At 46.7% G+C, this 26,029-nt stretch overlaps 1 protein-coding gene across 1 annotated transcript; it reads right to left on the bottom strand.

Annotated features, from left to right (window-relative positions):
- Positions 1-306: 306 nt before the first annotated feature.
- On the bottom strand, positions 307-13,568 carry polr2a (RNA polymerase II subunit A). The gene is made up of 29 exons (XM_061066417.1): positions 13,259-13,568; positions 12,709-12,841; positions 12,484-12,620; positions 12,189-12,362; positions 11,794-12,075; positions 11,548-11,709; positions 11,234-11,454; positions 11,015-11,147; positions 10,769-10,893; positions 10,327-10,537; positions 10,011-10,220; positions 9,760-9,928; positions 9,538-9,632; positions 9,253-9,456; positions 8,921-9,143; positions 8,605-8,788; positions 8,242-8,413; positions 8,044-8,149; positions 7,428-7,633; positions 6,643-6,906; positions 6,322-6,529; positions 6,133-6,233; positions 5,938-6,042; positions 5,634-5,816; positions 5,336-5,539; positions 5,061-5,247; positions 4,850-4,963; positions 4,605-4,754; positions 307-3,821 (listed from the first exon to the last, which is right to left on the bottom strand). The coding sequence occupies exons 1-29, from the start codon at positions 13,343-13,345 to the stop codon at positions 2,671-2,673; spliced, it is 5,901 nt and encodes a 1,966-aa protein (XP_060922400.1). The 5' UTR covers positions 13,346-13,568; the 3' UTR covers positions 307-2,670.
- Positions 13,569-26,029: the final 12,461 nt, after the last annotated feature.

Raw genomic sequence — 26,029 nt, 5'->3', positions numbered from 1 at the left:
AAAGTCTGTCCACTTGCTCGGTTTCATTTTTATGCTTTTCTGCTATAATTGATTAAAATCACGTTATTCCTGTAATCAGCATTAAGCATTTTTCAAATAACTGTAAGATAAATTAGCCTTTATCAGACCTAAACATTATAAAACAAGTATCAATAAAAGGTACTTATTATAAATATAGCATTATAAAGTATCTGTGTTTAGAGGCTATTCAGTAGTTTCATCTATGATTCAAACGTTTTTTCAAGATGTCTAAATATCAGATTATATCCACCTTACATGAAACAATGTTAAAAACAGGCAGAAACATGTAGTAAAACTTTTATTTCTTTTTCCAAGTCAAAAAACAAACAGAACAAAGATACAGAGAAATGAGATAATGAATCGATTTCTATACAGTGGCAATTTTAAGTTAAACCTTCCTTTGCCCAGACGTGGCGTCCTTCCCCCTGCTTGAAACCCTGTCTCACCTCTGGACACACGCTAACCGCTCACACATACACACTTTCAATCATTCATTCACCCTGGGAGTCCCAGCGCCCTGAATTGACCGGACGGCACAGAGTTAAGACGACAGGATTGGATGCAATCGTAGTGGACAAAACGTGACATTTAAGTGGCTTCAAAGGAAACAAGCTCCACCACAATATGAACGCAGTGCAGCGACCAACCAACCCTGCTTCATCTCAAAGGCCAGAGGATGCATCCCTGTCAATTCATGACGACCCAATCGGAAGCAACGTTTCACAAAATTAGACGAAACACTTTCAAAAACAGAACGCAAAAATAATCACTGGTTTTATTTTGTTTTGACTTCCCCGGGACTCCCAGTAGGATCAGATACATTCCCCACCCGCCCCCAACGTCACTGGTACGTACACTGGAAGAAAAAAGAAACACTGATTTCAGAAATGAGGATGACTTGTGGATGAAGAGGGAAGAGGGAGGCGACCCCGGCTTATCCAAGAATAATAAATCAGAAACCGCAACGAATGATCAAATTGGAACGAGGAGGGAAAGAAGGGGGGTGGAAATGGTTCCATTGTCATCAAGCATACAGACCAGAGTGGGTCGAGTCGTGTGAGAAAGCACCCATATTCAAAAGAAAGGTCACACTAATGTAGTGGGTAAGGTTTATATTTTTTAAGAGAGGCCCAAAAGGAATGTTTCTTTGGACGATCTCTGCTTAAAAGAAAAATAAACTGGTTCACTCTGTTCTGAAGGAAAAAATGTCACAATTTTTTTTTTTGTCCATGTAACCGAAGCGATGCCACAACGCAGCAGAATGCGACATGTCGTACAACTGTTCGTGAAAAGAGACATCAATATGAACACGAGCCTCCTGCACACATGGTTCACAAAGTCACCAAAAGCAAACAAGAGAACCCCCCCCCCCAAAAAAAAATAATAACAAATTGAAATCCTTAATTTTCCTCTATTCATATTCACACAGAATAGCAGTTAACCTTTTCTTAAATAAACTGAATAGTCCAAATAAACCTGGGTACACGTCAACTATAAGAAATGGGACGAAGATTAGCAAAGTGGGAGGGATTCCAAAAAGACAAATTTCAACCTAAAGTTTGATTAAAACGCATTAACATGTGCTACTCATGCAAAACGATGACAGAAGCAGCAAACGCCAAACTGGTTTCCCTCGTCCGTGTGCGCCCCAGTTCATCCCAGAATCAAAATTAAAGACAGAATAATAGTTGTCACGATTATTTTTCTTCCGTATAAATCTTTAAATTCCCAATGTCATAGGAAGAATAGCATCTGGAAAAGTTTTTTTTAATTTTACATTTTTTTTTGTTTTGCTTTTGATGCACAAGTCTGCAAAATGGTCGAGGACAAGAGGATGCTGGTGGGTGCTTTCATGACATCTTTGAGGTTTTTGTCTTTGGGGTGTGAAGGAGGATGGGAGGGCGATGTAGTTAACGATGTTCAGAGTTAAATTTCCTTCCAAGCCAGTTTCTCTCTCCTATAATGTATATATATGTATACATCATCCAACTCTCCTGCAGACAATCCGAGCCATCAAACACCTACAGCTCCATCTCCTTTTACAAAATGCCACCACACATGGCAGCAGCTGGACTTTAACAAAAGAAGCAAAAGGCCTAACAAGATACACCTCGGTGAAAAAATGCAGTAAACAAAGTCTAAACCTTACCTCCTTGATTTTCTTTAGAGCTTATGCTTTAGTGATGAATACAATCCACTCATCTTTTCAAAAAAAAAGGCTTTTGGCAAAGTGTATGCTTTCCAGGGAACGACTACACACCCAACATTTAGAGAATGAGAGAGAGACTGGATGTAATACACTAGAAAGTTAAAAAGGGACATGTTCTTCTCCCTCATGTGTTCACCTCATCCTCCCTCTCCTTTTGCATTCCCTCTTGGGATCTGCGGTTTTTGCTTCAACATCCCATGTGAAAATTAAAAAACTATTTCAAAAGGCAGCCTTTTCTTTCCTTCAGGCAAAGCAGTTCAAGTCTTTCACATCATAGTTTCATTTTTAGATTTTTGGGGGGCAACAGGTGGTACCCCTGGGGCTAAAAACACTGCCACCTCCAGCTGGTTAAAATGCGCTGTCCTTCAAGTGTCCTCCGTGAGGTGACACAGGGTTTTCAGGTGCACCCCCCCCTCCTCCTCCTCCTCCGCGGTGACTCATCAGTTGGTCTCCTCGTCGCTGTCGTCCGGGCTGATGGCCGGGCTGTAGGTGGGGGAGGTGGGGCTGTATCCAGGGGAGGTGGGGCTGTAGGTGGAGCCTTTAGGACTAGTTGGCGAGTACGTAGGAGACGTGGGTGAATACTTGGGTGAGGTCGGGGAGTAAGTCGGGGAGGTCGGGGAGTATTTGGGGCTGGTGGGGGTGTAGGTGGGAGAGGTGGGAGAGTAGGTGGGAGAGGTGGGGCTGTACTTCGGCGTCGTGGGCGAGTAGGTGGGAGAGGTCGGGGAGTACTTGGGAGAGGTTGGGGAGTACTTTGGAGAGGTAGGGGAGTACTTGGGAGAGGTGGGAGTGTACTCCGGGGAGCTGGGGCTGTAGGAGGGGGAGGTCGGGGTGTATTTGGGGGAGGTGGGGGAGTAGGAGGGCGAGCTGGGGCTGTAGGAGGGCGAGCTGGGGGTGTAGGTGGGCGACTGCGGAGTGAAGCGCGGACTGGAGGGAGAGTAGGAGGGAGAGGTTGGGGAGTAGGAGGGAGAGGTGGGAGAGTAGTTGGGGGAGGTGGGGGTGTAGTTGGGGGAGGTGGGAGAGTAAGAGGGCGACGTCGGGGAGTAGGAGGGCGAGGTGGGGGAGTAGCTGGGAGAGGTGGGAGTGTAGTTTGGTGACGTGGGGCTGTAGCTCGGACTGGTCGGCGAGTAGGAGGGAGAGGTGGGGGAGTAGGAGGGGGAGGTGGGAGAGTAAGAGGGGGAGGTGGGAGAGTATGAAGGTGAAGTGGGCGAGTAAGAGGGGGAGGTGGGGGAGTAGCTGGGGGACGTCGGGCTGTAACTCGGCGACGTCGGGCTGTAGCTCGGCGAGGTGGGAGAGTAGGATGGCGAGGTGGGGGAGTAAGAGGGGGAGGTGGGAGAGTAAGATGGAGAGGTGGGGGAGTAGGAGGGAGACGTGGGCGAGTAGGAGGGAGAGGTTGGGGAGTAACTGGGCGAAGTGGGCGAGTAGGAAGGAGAGGTCGGGCTGTAGTTGGGGCTGGTGGGGGAGTAAGAGGGAGAGGTGGGCGAGTAGGAGGGGGAGGTGGGGGAGTAGCCGGGGCTCTGGGGGGTGTAGCCACCGGGGGAGCGCGGCTCGTAGGCCGGGGAGGTGGGAGAGTAGTTTGGTGACATGGCGCCACCTGGTGATAGAAACAGAGAAGGAAGAGTTAAGAATGAAGAAAACAAAAAGGATGAGCACCATAGATATATATATATAAAGACTAGACGTCACCACATGGCGGCCATCTTGCTACAGGCAGCTCGCTCACCCATAACATTGTGTTGGTAGTGGTAAATAACCATAACTTGCTTAATTTTCCATAGATATATATATACAAAGACTAGATGTCTCGTCTGCGTTGCCCGGCCAACAGAGACGAACGTCCGCACATGGCGGCCATCTTGCTAGGGGGCAGCTCGCTCACCCATAACATTGTGTTGGTAGTGGTAAATAACCATAACTTGCTCAATTTTCAACCGATAGTTAAACGGTTTGGTTTGTTATAAACGTCAGAGATGTAGATATGACACTGCATACTAATGAATAATTATGTTATTTTCTAAAAAAAATGAATAATTTATGCAGTGTCATAACGACATCTCTGACGTGTATAACAAACCAAACAGTTTCAAAATCGGTTGAAAATTAAGCAAGTTGTGGTTATTTTCCACTACCAACACAATGTTATGGGTGAGCGAGCTGCCTCTGGCAAGATGGCCGCCATGTGGTGACGTTCGACTCCGTTGGCCGGCAACGCAGACGAGACATCTAGTCTTTATATACATCTATGAGGAGCACCCGATGGCTCCATCTTTGGGCTACTAGTGCGTCTCATGCATGACCAGGATTTAAAAAGCTTTTTTAATACATTTTTGATTGTTTTGAACGAACTCATGTTTCTAAAGTGTCTAACGTGTCTAACCTGGAGATGGGATGTACGGGCTCGCAGGTCCTGGAGAACCGGGGGAGCCGGGAGTCGGGGACCAAGCGGGTGAGTAGCCCGGGGAGAAGCCACTCGCGTCTGACGCTGCGCTGGGAGAGAAGCCGGCTGCACCAGGAGTCATGCCGCTTCCTGGAGGAGGAAACACCAAAAGAAAGGAGGGGGAAAGTCAGCGAATGACAACAGACACAATGAGAAGAGCCAGAGAAACCTGCAGGTGAACTCACCGATACCAGGAGACCAGGCGCCGTAGGCTGGTGTGGCCCCGGTGTTCCACGGTGTCATGGCGGGTGACATGCCACTCATGGGACTCGGCACTGTGCCAAAGAACATTCCAGTGGCTGCAGGAAAAAGATAAGAAACATAAATTACATGGCACTGACACTATATAGGGAAACAAAAAGGCAAAGTACCAAACAAATCTCTCTCTCCACTTACGTCCAGCCACGCTGATCCCAGGCATGTTGGTGGGAATCTCCATCCCGTATTTGCACTTCTCAGCATCCAGCAGCAAATCAAAGCAGCCGGTGCCAGCCGGGGCGAGCTGGCCCAGCATGATGTTCTCGGACACGCCCTTCATGGGGTCACATTCACCGTGTGCCGACGCCTCCATCAACACATCCACCTGGAGAGGGGAATACAAAGAAGAGGTGTTGAGAAAACAAAGTCTAGTTTCTTTCTAAGAATCATTGAGTGATTGATTCTCTTCTCACCGTCTCTTCAAAGGAACACTTCATGAGCGGTCCCGTGTCTTGCCGGTTGATGCCGTGACGCGTGATGGCCATCAGGTGGCCGCGGGAGGTCATGGTGTCACAGAGCAGAGACAAGTGACGGTAGTTGACGTAGGAACCGTCAAAGGAGATGACGTGGTTCAACTCCCTCTCCAGAGCCTTTCGCACAGCCTCAATTCCCAAGACCTGGAAGAGAAGAAACAAGGGAGGAGACGGAATGAATATCAACGACAACCTACTTCGATTCTACTGTTTAGACAAAACCAGGAAGTGTTTGTACCGTGAAGATCTCCACGATGTCGTTGGAGGTGGTTCGGACGGGATCCACGTCCTTCTCGCTCAGGACTCTCATGAGACTCACTCCGTCCGTCTCCAGGATCCACTCCTGCAGGGCCTTGAACTCTCCTTCCTCCGTGATGATGATCTTCTTCTTGTTGTCAGTCTGGGGCAAGTGCATGTACACCTGGAGGAGAGGAGTTTGACCATTGACTCAGAGCCACAGGCAGGTACATGCCTTTTTTTTTTTTTACAGATGACGCGTGTAGAAAATAAACCACGTGCTTTCACTTTGTACAATCTGTTACCTTGCTGATCTGCTCAATGCCTTGTAGGGTCATGTCCGTCAGCATGTTGGACTCGATGCATCTCAAGAACACGTCGTCGTCCATTTTGTCCACCACCTCCTCGTCCTAGACCAGGAAAAATTACGTTATTGGCGATTTGTCCCACTACGGTGAGATTGTATTATTATTATTATTGAATATATCATCATTACGCACCTCGTTGAACTTGTTCTCGTCGCTGTTCATGATTCTGATTCGCAGAACGAGCTTCTCAGCATTGTCGTCATTGAAGATGCAGTTCAGATCATCTCCAAAACCTTCAGAGAGAGAAAAAACCACAATGAAATCAGGGGAAAGGGCTTCACCCACTCAAATTCAAAATGAGAGCATGGGTAAGCAACCGACCTGCATTGATCTTCTCTGCGATCTGTTCCATAGTTAGTTTGCGATCAGTCATGTGTTTGCGGTCCAGCTCGATACGGAGCAGCCATGGCGAAATGCGCGTCACATCAAAGTCGGGCATTTCATAGTAGACGTTCACCCACTCCTGGTCCTCGGCCACCACTGTGTTCTGGGGGTTGGGGTCGTAGTAGATGGCAGTGTTGGCTGTCACCTGAGAGAAAAAAAAAGGCACATTTAAAAAAGGTGGAATTTATTTTATATCATAATATCATCTCTAGCATCATTATCACATAAAGAGGAACAGTCCAGTCATGAGAAACTGACCTTTCGGAGTGTGGTGTGCTCCAGGCGACAGAGGATGTCCTTGGCCCTCTCAGCGTCACGTGCAGCCTGACCCAGCAGGAAGACGGTGAGCGAGGGCGTCTTGGGCCTCTTGGAGATGTTGATCAACTCCTTAAGACGAGGCACACCGAGTGTTACGTTCTTGGCCGACACACCGGCGTAGTGGAAAGTGTTCAGGGTCATCTGGGTAGCTGGTTCTCCCAGCGACTGAGCAGCCAGAGCGCCGACCATTTCACCTGGGTGGGCCTGAGGAAGAAGAGGTAAACGTAAACTTTCATCTTTACATCTAAGACATCTAAGACATCAGAGACATCAGAGACATCTGATCAGGGCGGGACTGTGAATGTGTGAATGAGGTTTGAGGCTGACATGCACAGAGGAGTTATAATAAATCCCTCTTTTTTGGCGAATCATCAAAATGTCACACCACGTGATGAAATCATATATACCGAGGTAGTTTATATATCCATCTTGTTGAGATGACATTCACAGAACTTGAAGTTGATCTAATGAAAGCCCAAGGACAAGTTCAGACTTATTTGTACATGTCGGCCAATTTATACATTTTCACCACTTTCTAATTTTCTGCAAATTTTGGTAAGAATTTGAGCATGTGAAAGCCCTCAAAAAGCCAATAAATTTGCCTGAAAGATAATAATAATAATAATCCTTACAATTTCAAAAGGGCCTCACTGTCTGTCAGTGCCTGTCAGTGCTCGGCCCCTAGTAATAATGTATAACTGTCTCGCAGAGATGTGAAAACTTACAATGGACTGGTTGAACTTGGTCTCAATCTCTCCCAGCAGCCAGTCGAAAGCCTCGGTGGAAAGGCGGAACTCCTCCGTCATGCGTTTGGAGCAGAGCGTGGAGCGCAGGTGGATGTTGAAGAGCAGCGTGGCGTTCTTCTGGGCCTGCTGACTCAGCGGGTCCTCGCCGTTCACAATCACCAGCTTCTTGCTAAGATCTTGAAGACCTGAGGATCAGAATACAAAGAGCTTGAAACTCATGAGGAGTAAACTGGAGAACAGTTGTCTTTTTCTTCTCACTGTTATTTCACTTTCCTTATAGTAAGAAATGAAGCTAAACGTGAGAGTTTCCACACATTATAAGACTGTTCTTATAAGACTTGAGCTCTTCCTCTTCTTATGCAACAGCTGTGGATTCCCCTGCCAGCTTTACGTGGCTTTAAAGAGCAGCTGAGGCCGGGCCACGACTTCTTGGCTTTAATTCTAAAACAAGTAATATATCCACGTGGTTCACAAAGTCCTGTAGCTAAAGATATGAAGTCGCAACTTTGCTGAATGCATTAGCAGCAAGTTCAAGTGGAGAAAAAAGTGGCCAATGATGTAGAATGTATTCATGCCACGATTATTTCTGGCTTACCCTCGACCACTCTAAGAGGATTCAGGTCTGTTGGGGTCCGAGCGTTGATGCGGAAGATCTTCTGAGCATTCCAGATCATTCTGGCCAGGTTGCATGGCAGCACCACCTGCAAGCGAGGAGAAATGTTACGTTTTTTTCCCACTGTATGAGCAGTAGATTCTTTAAAGAGCATAAGTGTGCCCAGATGTGATCAGTCACCTTGCTGTCCCCTGTGGGGAAAATGGCCCGAAGAATCTCCCGGTCCTCCTTCATTTGATCAAACTCTCTCTCCAAGACACTTTGCACGTTGGCGTTGGTCAGGACGTCTTTAACCACGTCCTCCTGCAGCATCCGCCTCAGTGCGCGCTCATTAGTGCAGTCAAATCTGAACCTAGACAGACAAGACAAGTGACAAATGTTAAACCACTGACTATAGACAAGAAAACAAGGGATCATTGCAAGTTAAACCAAAAAAAGGGAGGTTCTTTGAGCCTGAATATCCGGCTAAAACCAACCTCGCTTTGTATTGAGACAACACTTAAACTCTAGGTATGTGTGTGTGTGTGTGTGTGTGTGACTCACTTCTTTTCAAAGGCCTTGTGTGAGGGTTTGAGAGTTGCCAGATTTTGGAACTCGACATTCTCTCCGGCCAGGCCGTCTTCACCGTAGCGCAGCTGGACCACCTGGTTGATGGAGTTACGCACGGTGCCGTCGTACTTCACCATCACAGACTCCATAGACTTGATCAGACGACGCTGGATGTAACCTGTCGGGGAAGAGACGATTTTAAAACAATGAGTAAGTCTGGTCATTACTAAACAAAAGTAACTAACAGCACAACTCCATAAATGTAGGAAATTCTTGTTTCCCTATTTTCTCCCCAGATCCTCCGACTCACCAGTCTCAGCAGTCTTGACAGCTGTATCGATCAGACCCTCTCTGCCTCCCATGGCGTGGAAGAAGAACTCAGTTGGTGTCAGGCCGGCCAAGTAGGAGTTCTCCACGAAGCCTCTGCTCTCAGGACCGTAATCATCTTTAATGAAGTGAGGCAGCGTGCGGTGTTTGAAGCCGAAGGGGATTCTCTTACCCTCCACGTTCTGTTGCCCCACCACAGCGATAACCTAGATAAAGGAGGGAATAACAGAGGTAAAGGGATGGTCAGAACAACTGTATCCCATTAAATCAAATTCAGCTTTTGTGAGGTCAACATAGTAAGGTTGACTCTCTTACCTGTGAGATGTTAATCTTTGAACCCTTCGATCCGGCCACCACCATGGACTTGAAGTTGTTGTACTCAGACAGAGACTTCTGGGCGGAGGATCCCGTTTTGTCACGAGCGTCGTTGAGGATTCGGTTGACCTGGTTCTCAAAGGTCTGCCTCAGCGTGTTACCAGGGGTCGGCTCCAGCTCGTTGTTGTGGGCTTTCTCGATGACCTGGGAGGTGGAAGGCAAAGGTCAACTACATTTTCTGGAGTAACGTTTACCCTGAACTGTGCAGAAATGACATGTGCTTACTTCTATCACATCCTGTTTGGCTTTCTTGATGGTATTCTGGATGTCAAGGTAGGTTTTGGCATCAGCAATGGAGTCACCGATACCAATGGAATGACCTGGAGGATACACAAGGAATAAACTTGTAAATATGGAAAACTACAATTGATACAAACAGTTTGTTGCAGAATCATTCAATACCACTATAAGAGTAAATCATATTTATTGAAATGTGACTGTTCTCACCCTCGATGAGCAGCCAGTTGTTGACTACAGTCTGAATGTTGGAGTAGAAGAGCCGGGTGATGTCGTGGCCCATCTCCAAGTAGGAGATGTGGACAAGGGAGCCGGCTGATGTCCCGAGCGACTTCTTACACAGGATGCCCATGATCAACTCGCCATTCTCCACAATGACCTTCATGAGTAGAATGTGAGGTTAGTTGCACTGTCACCACTTTCTCTTCATTGAGCTATACTGAATTGATCCAGCTTCGTACCTTGGTGTCCCCTGGTGAGATGTGTTTGTAAGGTCCGCTGTCCTCCTCGTCGGGGTGGGTGCTGTGTGTGCGGATGACGTTGATGTGTCCTGGAATGATGAGACTGAAGATCTGCTTGCCTGTCCACAGTGGACGTGGCTTGATGATGGCCGGTTGGGGCATTTTCCCGTCCCAGGTGGAGAGGAACATGAGGAGGTTCATGACTTCCCCCTGTGGTGGCAAATTGCACAGTGAGTGGAACAACCCTGATGGAACACACAAAACCACCACTCCATGTTCATTAGGTTAATGTTCGAGTTGCTACCACTGTCCTTACCCTCTCTAAGAAGACGTCTCTCTTTGTGAATTTGCGCACAGCTGTGAGTGTGTCCTGCACGATACCCATGACGGGCCTGTTGGACTGGGGGGTGACGATCATACGCGGCACCATGGCCAGCTCCTGGATCTCTGCTCTCGTCTCCAGGGACTGAGGTAGATGGAGGTTCATCTCATCCCCGTCAAAGTCAGCATTGTATGGAGTGGTGACACTGGAGGGAGAAGAGAGACCAGGATGTTAAAGTCGCTAAACATCATTTGCAAACACTTATTAGTGACATTTGTAGTCAGACCAAATAACAACCGGCAATGAAATCTAAATTAAATCGAGGCAATAACACAAATCGTGTATACGCCAAACTCTTGAGGAGTGTGGTCCACTATTAAATAAATTACTTTATTTAAAACGTAGTACAAGACTAGGTCTGGTCTTCATAAGGTACCTGAGGTTGAGTCGAAACGTGGACCAGGGCAGAATCCGAACCCTGTGCCCCATCATGGACATTTTATGTAGTGTAGGCTGTCGGTTGAAGATGATGATGTCACCATCACACATGTGCCTTTCCACCTGAACGGAGAGAAAGAAAATAATTTGTCAGTTTGAAATAAAGTATGTTGCATCGTCTTTAAATAAAAGAACAACACGAGTTAAACACATAGTTGTTAAACACGTGTTTCTCATTTCTTGCCTTGTAGCCGATCTGCAGATGAAGGTCACTTGGTTTGGGATGGAACCGCAGGTCAATTCTGTCTCCGTTGTCACGAATGATGTACTTGGCTCCGGGGTACTGGCTGTTTCCTCGTCGTACCAGCTCTTGAAGTCTAAGAAAAGACATATTTGGTATTGGTAAGTAAATCTGCTGCCATCAAACTTTTCAGGTTTTTACACCTCAAATACTGTGGTGTACCTGTCAATGTTAAAGGGTGTCACAATTTCCGGGAAGGTCATGTTGGCTGCGATGGACCGCGGTACGCCCACTTGGTCGATTTGCAGGTTGGGGTCCGGGGTGATGACAGTTCGAGCGGAGAAATCCACACGCTTTCCCATCAGGTTACCTCGGACTCGCCCCTCCTTTCCCTTTAAACGTTGCTTCAGGGATTTGAGAGGGCGGCCGGATTTTTGCATTGCCTGAGAAAACAAAACATTAAAAAGTCAGCACACATTATGATATTTGGGTTGATATCGGACAGTGTGTAGACAGGCATCGAGGTTCTCACGTACCCTCGGCAGGCCGGGCAATTCGTTGTCCACCATTGTGGCTACGTGAAACTGAAGCAGCTTCACATCCTCAGCGATGACGTGAGCCGCTGCACCGCTCTGCTCGTTTCTTCTCAGTTGGTTGTTGATCTTAACAATGTCAGCCAGCTTGTGGGTCAAATCGTCCTTTAAAATAGAAATAAGTTGTTAGCTAATAGTGTCGATAATAAACAACAACCAAACCTTCAGCCGCAGATATCACCGTCTCACCTGGTTGCGAGCAGATCCCTGCATGACGACTGCCGGCCTCACAGCCAGTGGAGGCACAGGCAGCACAGTCAGAATCATCCATTCAGGACGGGAGAACTTGGGATCCAGGCCCAAGATGAAGACCTCTTCGTCAGAGATGCGTTTGAAGATCTCGTGGACACGCTCTGGATTCAGCAGGATCTTCTTCTCCTGCGAGTCTTCATTAACGTGCTTCCACTCAGCGAACAGCTCCAGGCCGGAGCGCCTGATGCGTGGCTGGTAGCGCCCGCAGCCACCGTGACCCTGCAGAGCAACCAGTGGAGGTCAGATATGAGAAATCAATGACATGAGCAGGTCCGAAGATGTTGAGGGCTGAAACACACAGTAACTATGACAATCAGACACGACCCAAATACCTTCTCTTTAGAAATGTCCTCCTCTGTCTCATGTGACTCCATTCCAAACTTGTTGTCCATCTCCTCCCCTCCTTCACAGATGTTTTTTCCTTTGCACAGCTCGTACACATGTGTCAAGCGCTTTCGTGGCTGCCCTTTAGATTTTACCAGGATGTCTTTAATCTTTGGGTTGGTCTGCAGGCAACAACAAATGGAACAAATCCATCAACAACACTTCTGAAACATACAACTGAAATGAAACATTAATATTGAGAATATCAGTGTGTAGTGTAACCTTGCTGAATATTATACTTACATTATCCACTAATAGCTTGGAGCAAAAGAAACACACACATCGGAGAACCTTCATGATCTTGGTTACGAAGCCGACATGGAAAACTGGCTTTGCCAGTTCTATGTGTCCAAAGTGGCCTGGACACTCTGTCATGTTGCCTGAGGAGCATTACAAACATTAACTTAGGACTTCAGCTTAGTGATCAATAACACGTTATTAGCATGGCATGCTAACATTGCACTGTACCTGCACATGTCTGACATCGTCCCGTTCTATCTATGACACCTTGTCTTGGGTCCATAAGGCCGCCAAGTTTAGGACGTCCTCCTTCTGTGGTCTCGGGGTACTTGATCCCCCCCTCTGTGACGGACAACCGTTTCTGAAGAAGAAAATAAAGCTAAGTATGTTGTTGCTTCGATAACCAGCACTCAAGTCTTAATAATCAATTCAAGCATAAAAACAGTACAAATTGTGTTTTTAAAAAATAGAATCCAGTTTTAATAAGAAAACGTTACATTACAAGAATAACAGGGGGCTCAGCACACGAGATAGCATGGATAATGTTGTGCTTTAAGTTTGTTCGAGCTTCCTGCAGCATGCTAGTTAACACAAGCTCCACTAGCCTGACACAGCTAGCTAGGCTAGGCTAACAGCAATAGCAAGCATTTCCATTGTACGCAGAACCATGTCTCCTCTGTATGTGACGAACTAGGACATTAGTCGCTATAACAGTGTGCGTGTGATCGGTGAGAAAGTCAACAACAGAACCCCCCCACTCCCCGAGCAGAAAACATACGAGCTCATCCGGGCTGATGATGCCGAACTGAACTCTCTTGATCGTGCGCAGTGGGCATGCGCTGTCGCCGGAGGGCGGTCCGTGCATCCTGTCTATTCAAAGAGACGCGTCCGTCCTCGGCACGCCGCTCTATGAGCAGGAACCGTCGTGAAACGGCCACACGGCTCCGGTTCGGCCGCCGGAAGGGACCGGAAGGCTCCGGAGACGATATCCCACAGGAGGCTGCCGGCGAGGGACAATTAATAGTGTTTTCTGTCCAGATGGTTTAGACCGAAACGCTCCCCCCTTGTTTTAGGTCTAACCTCTGGGGCGCTCTCAGCGCTTGTGAGCGCTAAACTGGCCAGCGCGGCTTTATATAGACCGAGTGCTTGCTACGGGGCTGCTGAGTCATAAAGGCAGGGGCTGCCACTTCGAAGGACGGGGCGTCGCTCTCTGTAGTAAAACGCTCATTGGCCATTCAAGACGTTGACGTGAATAATTCAGTGCGTCACACGCACAGCCAATGAGAGAGCACGTTTGTTTTCTCGACGAATCAGAGCCGAAGGCGGGCGTGATTCAATCTGAACTCCTCTCTATTGGCTTTCTTCGAACCAAGTAGGCGGGACGTTGATTAATTTGCATCCGGGAAATGAAAATGACGTTTGCCCGTGCTCTATTGGTCCGCCACGTCATCAATATTAAGTAGGACAGGGGCGAGGACCAATGGCCGAGAGGGAACGAGCCTCATTAGGATATTTTCAACAAACCCCTCCCACTTTCCGATGTTTGCCGAATGTGTCCGATGTGGATTTCTCCCCTCAGAGCAAAATAAAAAAAACCTCTGTTGTCTGCTTCGTCTCGCTCCGGATCAGCCTGAGCTCTAAGAAAAGTGGCCGAGGCCCGTACCGAGGCTGCATCAAACCGGGGGAAAGTGTCGAAACACACGATGATTTCAGTCCAAAAACACCGTCACACGGATTATTCCTCGAGCCTCGTCAGGGAAATATCGACGCGTCGTCTTTTTGCCCCGTGAATTTTGGGATCTGCGGGACTTCGTCACAAGCCTCGGACTCGCCTACGGACGCCGGCCGGGCAGCGGAGCGGGTTTCCCCGGGCGGCCCGCAGGAAAGTCCGGGAGAAGCCTTAAGTGTCAATTTAACGTCAACTTGTGAAGTGTTTTGACTGTTTTCACACACGCACGCGTGTCGTGTATTGAATGCATGTCAGGTTTTGTCGTTCTGTTGTCTTTACGGATTTCTTTTTTTGTGAAAATGTGCAAGTGTGACCTAGGCCCCTTTTCGAGAGCCAACCGGAATACCGTCGTTTTGGCGGTTGTATTATTTTCTCGTTTAATAATTAACCTACCGATGTTATAATTGCCTAAACTGTGTTATTTGTAAACGTATATCAGAAGCTAGCTTGATAATACTGTTAAAATTCCAACGTTTGGTGTATTAGCAATGCTGCTGGAGATGTAGTTAGCTTAGATGTGGTTAGCTTAAAGTACTTAGCTAGCACCGACGTTATGTTCCCTGCTGCTTGTTCACTGTTCCACTCGTCCTCTGTATTAGCCATGTAGCCTTTCATAGCTCATAATAACGCGATTATACAGTGTTGTGTCCGGAATAGGCCATTTTATGTAGGATCGAGTATCCCAATTAGGTTTACATATTGTGGGACAAAACCTTCAGCTAGCTGCCTACTAATGAATACTTATCCGATTTAATCCCCCGGTCGTGTTAACGAGCGTTCGTCCCGTCGTTGAGACGGTGATGTGCGGGGTTTGTTTACAGTGGAGACGAGGTTTATTATCATTATATTACTGTGTGCAGGATTAAGGGAAATGCTACAGGAGCTAGCTTAGTCCGACTCAACATGGCGGTGTCTGAGGACAGTCTTCTTGTTGTGAATGAGAAAGATGGAGTCTGGAATATTCTTGTTGACTTCCTAGTTCAGCCCTATATGTGTGTGCTTCCCTTAAAAAGCAACAATTAGCTCCGTGATTACACACGAAGCCACACAGTGAGGCCTGTGTGTTACGACGAGGCCGGGCGATTACATTTAAAAGCCGGTTGGCCAGTGTTTCAACAGTCTGGGCTCTTCGTCACCGTCGAAAGTTGAAGCCATTTTGCTAACTACAAGCTTACTGGTCTAGCACTGGAAGAATGTTGCCTCTTGCCGTTTAACCAATACTAGGTGAAAAGCTAATAGTTTAATCAACAACACTCTTAGCATCAATCTTGTCGGCAGAGAAATTATCTGGTTAAACAATAGATTTGTGGGGTTAGCTCCTTGCTAGTTCCATCCAAGGTAAGTGGTGAAACAACGCTTTGGCTCCCGCTGGTTATTCAAAATGTCCCAAAGCAAAAACAAAAAGGCACTTTGTTAATGTCACATTCCTCCAGAGAGTGTAGAGTTTTATCATCAATATTCAAGCAGAGGAACATGTTGTTGTAAAGGTTCTGAAATACGTCTGTGTCGACCCTTTGTGTAATTACAGTGAAAAAAGGAAGTGCAAGCAAAAGCCAGACACAATGTCTGAACCACTCCACAATATGTATACGTGCTGTGATCGCATGATGACAATTTGTAGTGTGTATAAAATGTATGACTCTGTTATAGTGCTAAAAAAGACCATGTTGTAATTATTGCTGCCATTGGATTAAATAAAGACACTGAACCAACATCTCGACTGGGTGGATTTATTCCTTTTTTTGTGTAAAGCTGTGTGACTGGTATCTAGGTGTGTGTATGTGTGTGTGTTTGTATTCCCCTGTCAGCATGAACCTGCCTCTTTGCCATCATCTCCAGGTCCAGCAGAGGACAGTCTCTTTTTCGTGCCCAGCAGTGAAGCTAGGTGCCACATCTGCAAGTATCCTTATGAAGTGAAATCTGTCCCGAGTTGGGAAAAGACGTAGAATGCATGTCAGGTTTTTGGAAATGCACAGAGGAATGCGACAGTAAATCACTTTGTTCACCATGTGCCATGCAATGCAATGCCATGACTATACAAAGGATTCATTATTGACCAGCTGGCTCCCTCCTCTGGCTCACACTGAGAATGATCAGCATTGCAAAGATATTGCACAACCACGTTTTCAGTGCAGACGCGGGTCCCACCAGGCTGTCACAGACCTGCTCCCCCCACTGCTCCGAGGAGGTTACTGCATAGGGGTCGTCAGGTATGTAGTCTGGTAGTAATTTAACAGAATGTGTTAAGTGGTTGTGGAATCTGGTAATTTTAACACTGCCTTTATTTTACTGTGACTTCTTTAGACATGAGAGCAGGACAGTGCTTGTACACAGTGTATGTAAACAGTAACTACACAACCACACAAGTTGCCCAGAGGGGGGCAAAAATCATAGTCACAGCTGACTTAGGTCTGATCCATATTCATTGAAAGAAACTGAACACTTTGTGTTGCTGAACTTGTTTTTCCACATTTATGCTCATTTACATTTGGTCTCCACAACATCTCAGAGGGAAATGTGATTATCAATCACCTGCGTTAACCTGACAGCCGTAGAATGTACTTACAGAACAAAATCTGTTAAATACGATTTGATTATACAGTGTCATACATAACACAAGGTTATACATATGTCATAATACAATGATATATTTCAATAATAATGAGGTATTTTACGATATAAGACTTTAAAAGGAGTCAATATTTATTTTTTTACTTCTTATAGTGTAAGTATATTTTCTTCATGAAACATGAACCTCGTCCTGGTGAAAGTTGCTAAATTTTTACATGTTGAAATGGTGCTTTTTAAATATGTATTCTAATTGATTTGAATTGCAATTAAATGGTTAGAAATTATTTAATCTAAGTCAGTGCAACCCATTGGTTCCATGTTAAAATGGAGGAGTTGCTGATGGTTTTGGGAGTTGGACGATTACACTGTATCAGCACAGGTCGGTGACAGTGGTTTGCTCTGTGAAGTGTTGGTGCAAATCTTAAGCTCAGACTTTTATTTGGTAGAGCTTTGTGTTTCGATCTCAGCTTTCCATATATCCAAATTCACATATCAACAGTACATGTGGCCCACGTGACCGTCTTCCAGACACATGATTTCCTGTTAAGGGAGATGATTCATGTATCTATAGGGGGAGCTCTTGTCTGATGATGTCAGAGTCGGCCTGTGTGTGTGTGTGTGTGTTGTCAGGGTTTGGTGGGGACGAGGAGGGAGGGAGGAGCTTTGTAGCACAATAAAGTAAAGAACAAGAAGAGAGGGAGAGACGGGCAGATGCAGAGCACAGTGGCAGGCGAAGGCCATTTATTTTCTCGGTTTGATTTATAATTTTAAAAAGACAAAACTATAACTGGATTCTCATTATTGTATTGAACAAGCGAGTCATTGCAGGTGAAGTATAATCCACCAAAAAACCGACTATACTCACAATTTCTAAGAGAATTCAATCACTGGGAGCATGAATAACTAAATATAAAATGTCCTTTAAGGCTGTGATGATGGATTTTGTGGGTCTCAGTGGTTTGTAGAAAGTTTGTTACTCACATTGTGTACACTATGGTTGTAAAAAGTCCCAGTTTACCTCATTCTCAGATTCAAATTGAGATCAAAACCTTGTCAGAGTTTTTCTTGTACGCAGGCGAGAAGTAAATTCCCCATTAGATGAACAAAAAAAGCCCCATTCTTAGGTCTTCTTTTGCCTTAAGTTATGCACCAGGATGTTTTGTAATACAGACGGGTGACGCAAGGTCAGAGGCATGCTCTCTTCGATCCCATTGGAACAGTCCGGCCCATTTCTGTTCGCGAGAGAATGTCCTGTTCTCTGGGTGTTTGTTTTGGCTGATGTCAGCCCCTGCCAAGCGTCTTCATCTTTCCCTTGTCCATCCTTTCATCAGCCGCACACTCTTTTCAGGCCTTCCAAGTTCTCATCTGCAAGGATTCCTTTTCAGGCGGCTCATTTAACGAAAAAAAATAGTTTAGTCACCCAGTGTTTGACTCAGATGTTGCCGCAGAGTTTTGAAGCAGATCTGCGTTTTTTTTGTTCAGGTTCTTTTCAGCCCCTTCCTGGAACTATCTGGGTGCTAAATTAATTGCTCTTGATCCCACCTCGCGTTGCAATCGGCTTAGTGCTAATCTGGGGTTCTCACAGTGCAGCCAAGTCCCGTCTGGGCAACCCTGCACCGAGCTGTCCACTGTGCTCGTCTCCCGAGGTCCTGACCCCTGCTGCTGTCTTTCAGGATCTCCTCGGCCCTGCATCCTATTTTTTCCCCCCCTATCACTCTCCTCTCTCCTATTTTTGAGATCTCGGGGAGCTCCAATTTATGTATCGTGAATCCACTTGGCCTTCCTCTTCACCTCTTATGCTCGAACCTTGATAATTTCTCTCACGCTCTCCTTTACTGTCTTTTGTTCTCTCGTTCCAGGCCGTCCATCCCTCTCTCTCTTGCTCTCTCGGAGATGGCCTCCTGCTGCTTGCAGTGGCTCATTCTCAAACGTACTGCCTCTTTTTTCTCTTCTCACTTTTTCTGTGTTTGGTTTCTCTCCTACTGCCGTGTTTCCCCTGGCATGTTGCCGTTCCCTCTGACCATCTGCCTCACTTTCTTTTTTCCTCTTCCCTCTTTACTGTCCCTTTTTCCCCCCTCTCTTCTCTTGTCAGCACAACGAGTCGGGGTGATTTACCGTTTTATTTTTGATCACAGGACAAGTTCGCTTCATGTTCCTTTTTTTTCTCCCTTTGTCTGTGCAAGAGTTCCTCAGTACCCGACGTTTCCGGGAGGTTCTGATTGAAGTGTCAGCGTGCTATTTAAAGAGGCGTGCAGAGACAGGGTTGGTTACGGTGCCCTTAAAGTACAGGCTGTCTAGAAACAGGAAGTAGCATCGCCCCGGAGCGCCGCAGCAGCAGCAGCAGTGCACGGCGTCAGCCACTTCCTCCTCAACAGCGGCTCCAGCAAAAACAACCCTCACGCTTATCAGAGAGCTGTGCACCCCCCCCCCTTTCCTCCCCCCCCGCGGCCCTGTTCTCCTGAATGGTGCACATACACCGCAAGCTTTTCACCCGGCCGCCACGGCCTATCTCTCTTTCTCCCATTCTCTTGTGCTCACAGGCCTCCCTCCTTTCTCCCTCCGGTTCTCGCCAGTAAAGCATGCCTGAGTAGCTGCCTGGAGATGAAGGAGCTAATTAATTTGATTTAGCCGTTCCCTCTCTCTGGCAGTGGAAAAAACAGCCGCCGCCCCCCCCCTCCCCTCCTCTCTCCTCCACACCGTATCAGGCACCCCCTCCCAGATGATTTTCCACCTATCCTTTCCAGTCTCCTTTGGCAACGTCCACACTACAAACCCGCTCTTCCTCTTCTCCTTTTGCCTTTTTCTGTGCTGTTATACAACCATATTTTGCCAGTGGTTTCTTGCGTTTCAAACTGATTGTTAAGCGCATGCCAACTGTGACTCTCTCATGGGGCCTACACCCATCTAATTCCTTTTTTTAGCTTTTTATCTCTTGTATGTGCCCAGGGACAGTTTGTGTGACTCAGCAGTTCTTCACGGCTCACACAAACATGCTTGTTATAGCACAGTGCGTCTGCTCCGGGGATCTGGATCAGGCCTGTCAGACTGCGGCTGATGCAAAAACATTTCTGCCATCCGATACTTTGGATCCTCAGCTTATTTATTTAGTTTGAACAACTTCATAGGCGACTATCCTCCCTTGTCCTTAGAGTCTTACTCGGACATTTGCAGCATGTAGGTTGTGGACCTCTGCGGAGGACAGCCTCTGAGTTGTGTGTGTGTGTTTCAGCCCTTCAGTGTTGTCTTGCAGGCGAGAGGTGGAGCAGTGTTGAACTCATTGAACTCACACTTGTTTCTAGTGAAACTCTAAAACCTTTCAGGGTTTTTCCGTCTTTTCCTCTTTACCGGAGCCTAAAAAGCTCAGAATGTTAGAACAGCTTCACTCAGCTGCTGTCGAAATGCAGTTTTGGTTCAATGCAGTGATTTGTGCAAAAGTTAACAGAGGATCTGGGTAAAGATTTTTCAAAATGTCACAGGAAACGATTTCTCAATGTGACGTCAGCATCATGGACTGGTTTTCTTCAGGTTACATAACATATCATTTGTAATTCCAGCCTTTTTTTGTTATTTTGCGAGATTTGATCCCAACATTTTCTGGGCTTGTGACGCCTTAAATCATCTTCTTCATGCGACAGCTCCACAACAGTTGCGTCAAACGACTAATCTGCTAAACCAATAAGTTATTTCTCTCTTTTATAATCTTTGCAGTAGCTGCGAGCTTAAATCGTTCACAAGATGAAAAGATTGTTGCTGGAAATCAACACAACTTAGTGTGGCAGAAATATATATATTTATTGTCTGTTTATAGTCAATCTCACAAACCCTCAGATTTTCTTCTTACACCAGCTCTGTGGTTTGGAAGCGTAGAATTGTGATAACGAAAGCACAAAATATCCAAAGTTATATAAGTTATACGCACATGAAAAACTGGCTACAAAAGACCTCTGTTGCTCAGCTTGATGCGCAATTTATTTATCTTGAATTAATTAATCTCATCTAATTTTGGAGAGTAATATTATAACACCATGGTGGCAGTGACCTCTGTAATGAAAGTTGAGAGTCTGCTGCAGCTCTCAGCATGAGGTTTGACATGTTTCCCGTGTGAGAGAGGATGTCAGGGGCAGAACTCTAATATTTACATTTTTTTTTGGCCCGGCTGAAATCCTCTCCACCGGTGCCAAGTTGAAGCCCATTTACCTCAAGGTCTCTCCTAACATTTTATTAGGCTGGTTATCCTCACCCTGTGATGCGTCAAGAAAGGATTTTGAGACTTTTGGGGGAAAGAAAAAGGTTCGATTTTGTTCAGAAAAACAAACCAGAGTGAATGTTTGACATGTATCTGGCATTTTAACAATACACGGAGGAGTAATACGGAGAAACCCAGTATTACAACAGAGGAAAAACATGTCATCTGACCTTTTAAAGGCTGCAGACTTCACGTCGTTACTTCCTGACTCATCTGGAAAAGATGGAAATGTTTTGTTTGTGTTGTCAGAGATAGACTCTGATGGACAAGTGGTTATATAATGAGAATAGAACATTCCAACTTTTCTCAGGGTATTTAAGTTTTGACTTTGCATTTCACCTTTATTGTGAATAGGCATTACGTTTTATAGACATCCTACGTTCGATTTTCTCGAACTAGAAGTGAAAGTTCATCTTAAAGGTAGCTGTTCACAGGCTGGATTTTCTCATTACATTTTGTAATGACACAGCAGGGACGTGTTTGTTAATAATAAGGACATGCCCCAGCACGCTCATCTCTCCCTATTCCGCAGGAGGTAATGTCAAATCATTCATTGTATCGCCCCCGTGTCTGCAGGACGATGCTGAGGGCTTAAACACCATTATGAGTGTGTGTGTGTGTCTAGCTTAAAATGTAAACATTTGTCTTGCTTATCTGTACGTGGAGAGCATGCATGTGCTGTGGTTTCATTCCTCTGCTCTGTCCTCACATGTCTACGTGCAGGCCACAGAAGCAAGCAGTCGCCGCGTCGGAGTCGCCGCAAAGCCCCGGCTTCCTCTTTGAGACAACCACTGACACATGAACTCTTCGGTCGTCGTTTGACTTCCCACTTTGATCTCAGTCCAAGTCAGCTGGAGAGCAGGTTAGTCATCCCCTCTTCGAGATCTCTGAGGATGTTTACTAATGCTTGAGCCTGCCTCGGGTTACTGTCACACACATGTGTGTCCTTATTACTAAGAATTCAGTCTGGATTTATGATGTGAATATGTCTTGTACACAGTAGACTCACGCACTAATACTAATCGCATAACTGTTTCCTTATACTGTATTTTATGAAAAGAAAATCTGCTTTGCACATTATGCATTTTTATTAAAACACAAGACAGGTTTTTGTTTTTCCAAGCGCACTCAAGGCAACTGTAGAATTTACTGCACTGTTGCAACTAATCTTCTTGTTTTCTGTGAAACCACAATAAAGGGAATTTGTCTATTTATCTATCGTTTAGTCGCATGTGCTCACTGATGAACTAATCCCTCACATTGTTCTCAGTGTGTGCCACAAAAAACAACACTGTTAAAATAAGACTTTTGGATTTTTCTCTTCCCTCCACAGTCATCTGGCTTCTTACCAGAATTATGTATGGGTTGGACGTCTGCAGACAGCTCACTTTCCCAGTGGCCACTCGTCAGCAGACTGAGTTACTGTGGTGAGTCAATTCCTCTCTCACTCTCCTTCCTCAAACATCATTTATCAGTCACATTATTCATCTCTGCAGTGAGGACGTCGGGGGTGAGGCAGAAGAACTTGTTCTTCAGTCGTCTCGAATTTATTCCCTCTGTCACACTTTTTAAGTGGAATAACTCTGATGGCATCACCGTAAAGACGCAAAAAACTCTGGCTAGCCGCGCAGCAACGTACGGCCACTGATCACCCATAATGCAACACTGTAAAAGACTTAAGTCACTTTTGCAGTTAACAAACATGTAATTGTCCTGAAATATAAGATAACCTCAATTTTTTCGAAACATTTTTTGAAAACAATAGCATCTTACATTGGGCCTAATACTCGATCCAGAGCCATAGAGAATTTGCCGCACTGTTTTCGCTTCGTTGTGTTTATGCATGCTAAAATACGTAAGTCTTAGCTTAGCCTTAGCATTTAGCAACCGACGAGTTATATAATTCTTCCCTGAGTAAGTGAAGCCCCAAAAAAGACACAAAAGAAAGTAGCTTATGTCGATCCCTACCTGTTGGAGGTGTAAATAGTCAACTGTTTGCCAACACGTGACACAAATCAACACAAAAAGACAATAATATGAGAGCGATGTGTTCATGTCTTGTTTCTGCCGCCCCCACGTGGCTCTCCAAACCTGCATTGTTCCCCCTGGCCTGCGTTCTTCTCGCACATTGCTACAAGATGCAAGATGGCTTCCTCTGTTTTTCATCTTTGTGCATTCAGATGTGTGTGTGTGTGTGTGTCGCTTGGTAGCACAGCATGAAAAGCTATGATCACGTTTCGCCAAACATCCATGAATGGGGACGGCTGGACAACGGGGGCGCCTCTGAATACAGAGTCGGTGGCTGGCTGCAGCCACGGGACAATGCCAACACACATGTGTGGACGCGCTCCTGGATCACACGCACACACACACACAGACACACAGACACACACATGCTATTGTCTCTGCCAACGGGCACTCTGCTTCACACACCCCAGCCTCCATCGCTTCACACACACACACACACACACATCGTTTCACTTCTAGTTATAATTGAAGATTCTGCACCGTCCCGTCCTGCTCCCAGCTGCCGTCACATATCCCGTCCACTCACAGGCAGCCTGCTTTGAAAACGTGCAGGGGTGCATGGGTGGGGGCGGGGGTGGAGGGGGTAGAGGGGGGGTGTGTTCCAACTCCAAGGCCCAGAGAGGTCACAGGAACAACACCCAATCCCCGAGCGGTTCCCATGGAGACAAGTGTGGCAGCGTACAATGAGGGTGAGAGAGTGATGAAAGAGAGGGAGAGAGAGAGGGAAAGGGCAGGGAAAGAGTAGGAGGAGGGCGGGTTTGTTGGCGTCAAGGTTCAGTTGGTGGGTACTGGTGGGGTGGGGTGGAGGGGGGGGGGGGTAGCAGCAGCAGTTCCACTCAAAAGGACAGTGGGAAGTATGATGGTGTTGTAGCATAACTAGAACATTCTTCCACCCCTCCTGGTTTCTACTGCCGCCTTGTTCCAGCTGAGAGAGAGTTCCTCCTGATCTCAGGCCGCCGCCAAAGTGGTCGGCGGCCAGCGGAGGGAGAGCGGAGAGATATGTGGAATTTCCACCGAGCGTGACGTGCGTGGCCGAGAGTAAGCAGAACAGAAGACAGTCGCTTTTGTGAGGCGGTTTGCCTGGATACGGATGCATCATGATTGATACCCAGCGGCAGGCCCTTGGTCGGCGACATTTTCCTGCTGCAAAAAAACACGGAAGCTTTGTCATTTGTGGTTTTTAGCTCCGACACAGATACACAAACACACAAACACACACAGACCTGAAAGCAGTTGATCGATCCCTTGAACCTCTTAGCCGAGCGGTGTGAACAAATCGAAGGCTGACTCCATCCCGGTTCCTGTCCACCTTTAGCCAGTTTTCTCTCTTAGAAATATTTTACACCTTCTACCTCACACAGGGGGAATCACACACCGCCTCTGAAAGCAGTTATATAAAAACCTGGAGGGTGTTTTCTAAAGTCGGACAAAGTAGAGTCATGTTCTTGCCACCCGTTTTTTGGTGGAGCCCTTTTTGCTGCTGTTGGCACGCGTCATAATCCTGTGTTAATTTTCGACTCGTATCAAATGCCACGCACCGCACTCAGGAATCGGCATGAAGGGCCCTGTAGGATTAAAACATTCAGCTGTAATTTTAACGGCGCGCGTGTGTAAGCGGACGGCCAGTCAATACACGGATAGAGTTACCGTCGTGGCGACAGCTCTCCAAAGTTGTTAAGTCATTTTCTTAAAACCACGGTGCAGTGTTTCGTTTCCTCAGATCAATGGGTTCATCGGTCCGACCGGCCTTTCTGGCTCCTGTTTAATTGTTTCTCGGCTTCGTGAAGGAACACGTCCGCGCCACCACCTCCGCCACGTGAACCACGTTTTTACCACCGTGCTATTTTTGATGATGCCCTTCAGCCGTAGAAACCAAGGACGGGCTGTGTGTGTGTGAGAGATGTGGGCTTTTGCCAGGCAGGCAGAGTCTAAGGAAAGACGCTATCAAGTTGCATCATGGGAACTGTAGGTCCCAGCGTTTGTTGTTGGAGCCCGGCCCGGTAAAGTCTCGTTATCTCAGCCTCTGATGCATTGATTTTGACGATTCTTTTTGTCAGGATCCTTGTAAGGACCCAAACTTTACCAAAGTGCAGAGCCACACCACTGAAGTGCTCCTTTAACGCCTCCATTTTCCCCCTCAACTTCACTCCAACTGCTCCCGTCCGACATTAGACTACCACCAGTTTGTCCTCTCTCCCTTTCTCCGTGTTTGGACTTTTCTCCACGTCTCCCTCGCTCGCCCTCCCCTCACTCCCCCCACTGTCTCTCTGTCTCTCCGTCCCCGTGCCCATGGGTTTTTCGAGTTGGCGTGGTTCCTGTTTGTTTTCAGCCATTTTGGGGACTTGCAGTGCTCGTAACAAACTGCTTAAATGGCGTCCTCTTGCCTGCTTGCTCTCCCACTATGTCTCCCTCTGCCTCTCCCTCCCTCTCCCTATCGCTGGGCTTTGTGTATATAAAGTAGTGTGTGTGCCTGTGTGTGTGTGTGTGTGTGTGTGTGTGCATGCATGTGTGTGCAGAGAGAGAGAGACAGAGAGAGAGAGAGAGAGGGAACAACACTTCCAAATAAAAAGAAGATTGGATTCAGTGGGGTGGGAGGGTTGGGGGGGGCCTGGGTGGGTGGGGGGGGTCACTTGCTGGAAAAAAAGCAGAAAAAAAGCAAAAACACTAAGAATCGTGTGTCAGAGGCATAAACCGGAGTGAGAGAGGAGAGGGAGAGCAAGAAAAAGGGGGAGTGAGCGAGGGAGAGCGAGCAAGTTCGAGTGTGAGAATCGCTCCTGCCCTCTGTCTTCACACACTGCTGCCTGTATGTGTGTGCGTGTGTGTCTGTGTGTGTGTGTGTCTGTGTGTGTGTGTGCACCGCCTCTCCCTGTGCTCACTCTCTCTCCCTCTCTCTCTCACACACACACACACACTCAGTCAGTCGTGCGCATATACACAGACCAAGGGAGAGAGAGAGAGAGGGAGGGAGAGAGAGA

This window comes from Limanda limanda, chromosome 22 (genome assembly GCF_963576545.1).
Source record: "Limanda limanda chromosome 22, fLimLim1.1, whole genome shotgun sequence".
NCBI lineage: Eukaryota > Metazoa > Chordata > Actinopteri > Pleuronectiformes > Pleuronectidae > Limanda > Limanda limanda.
Note: the sequence above shows the minus strand (reverse complement) of the source record. Positions and strands in the feature narration are given on the sequence as shown.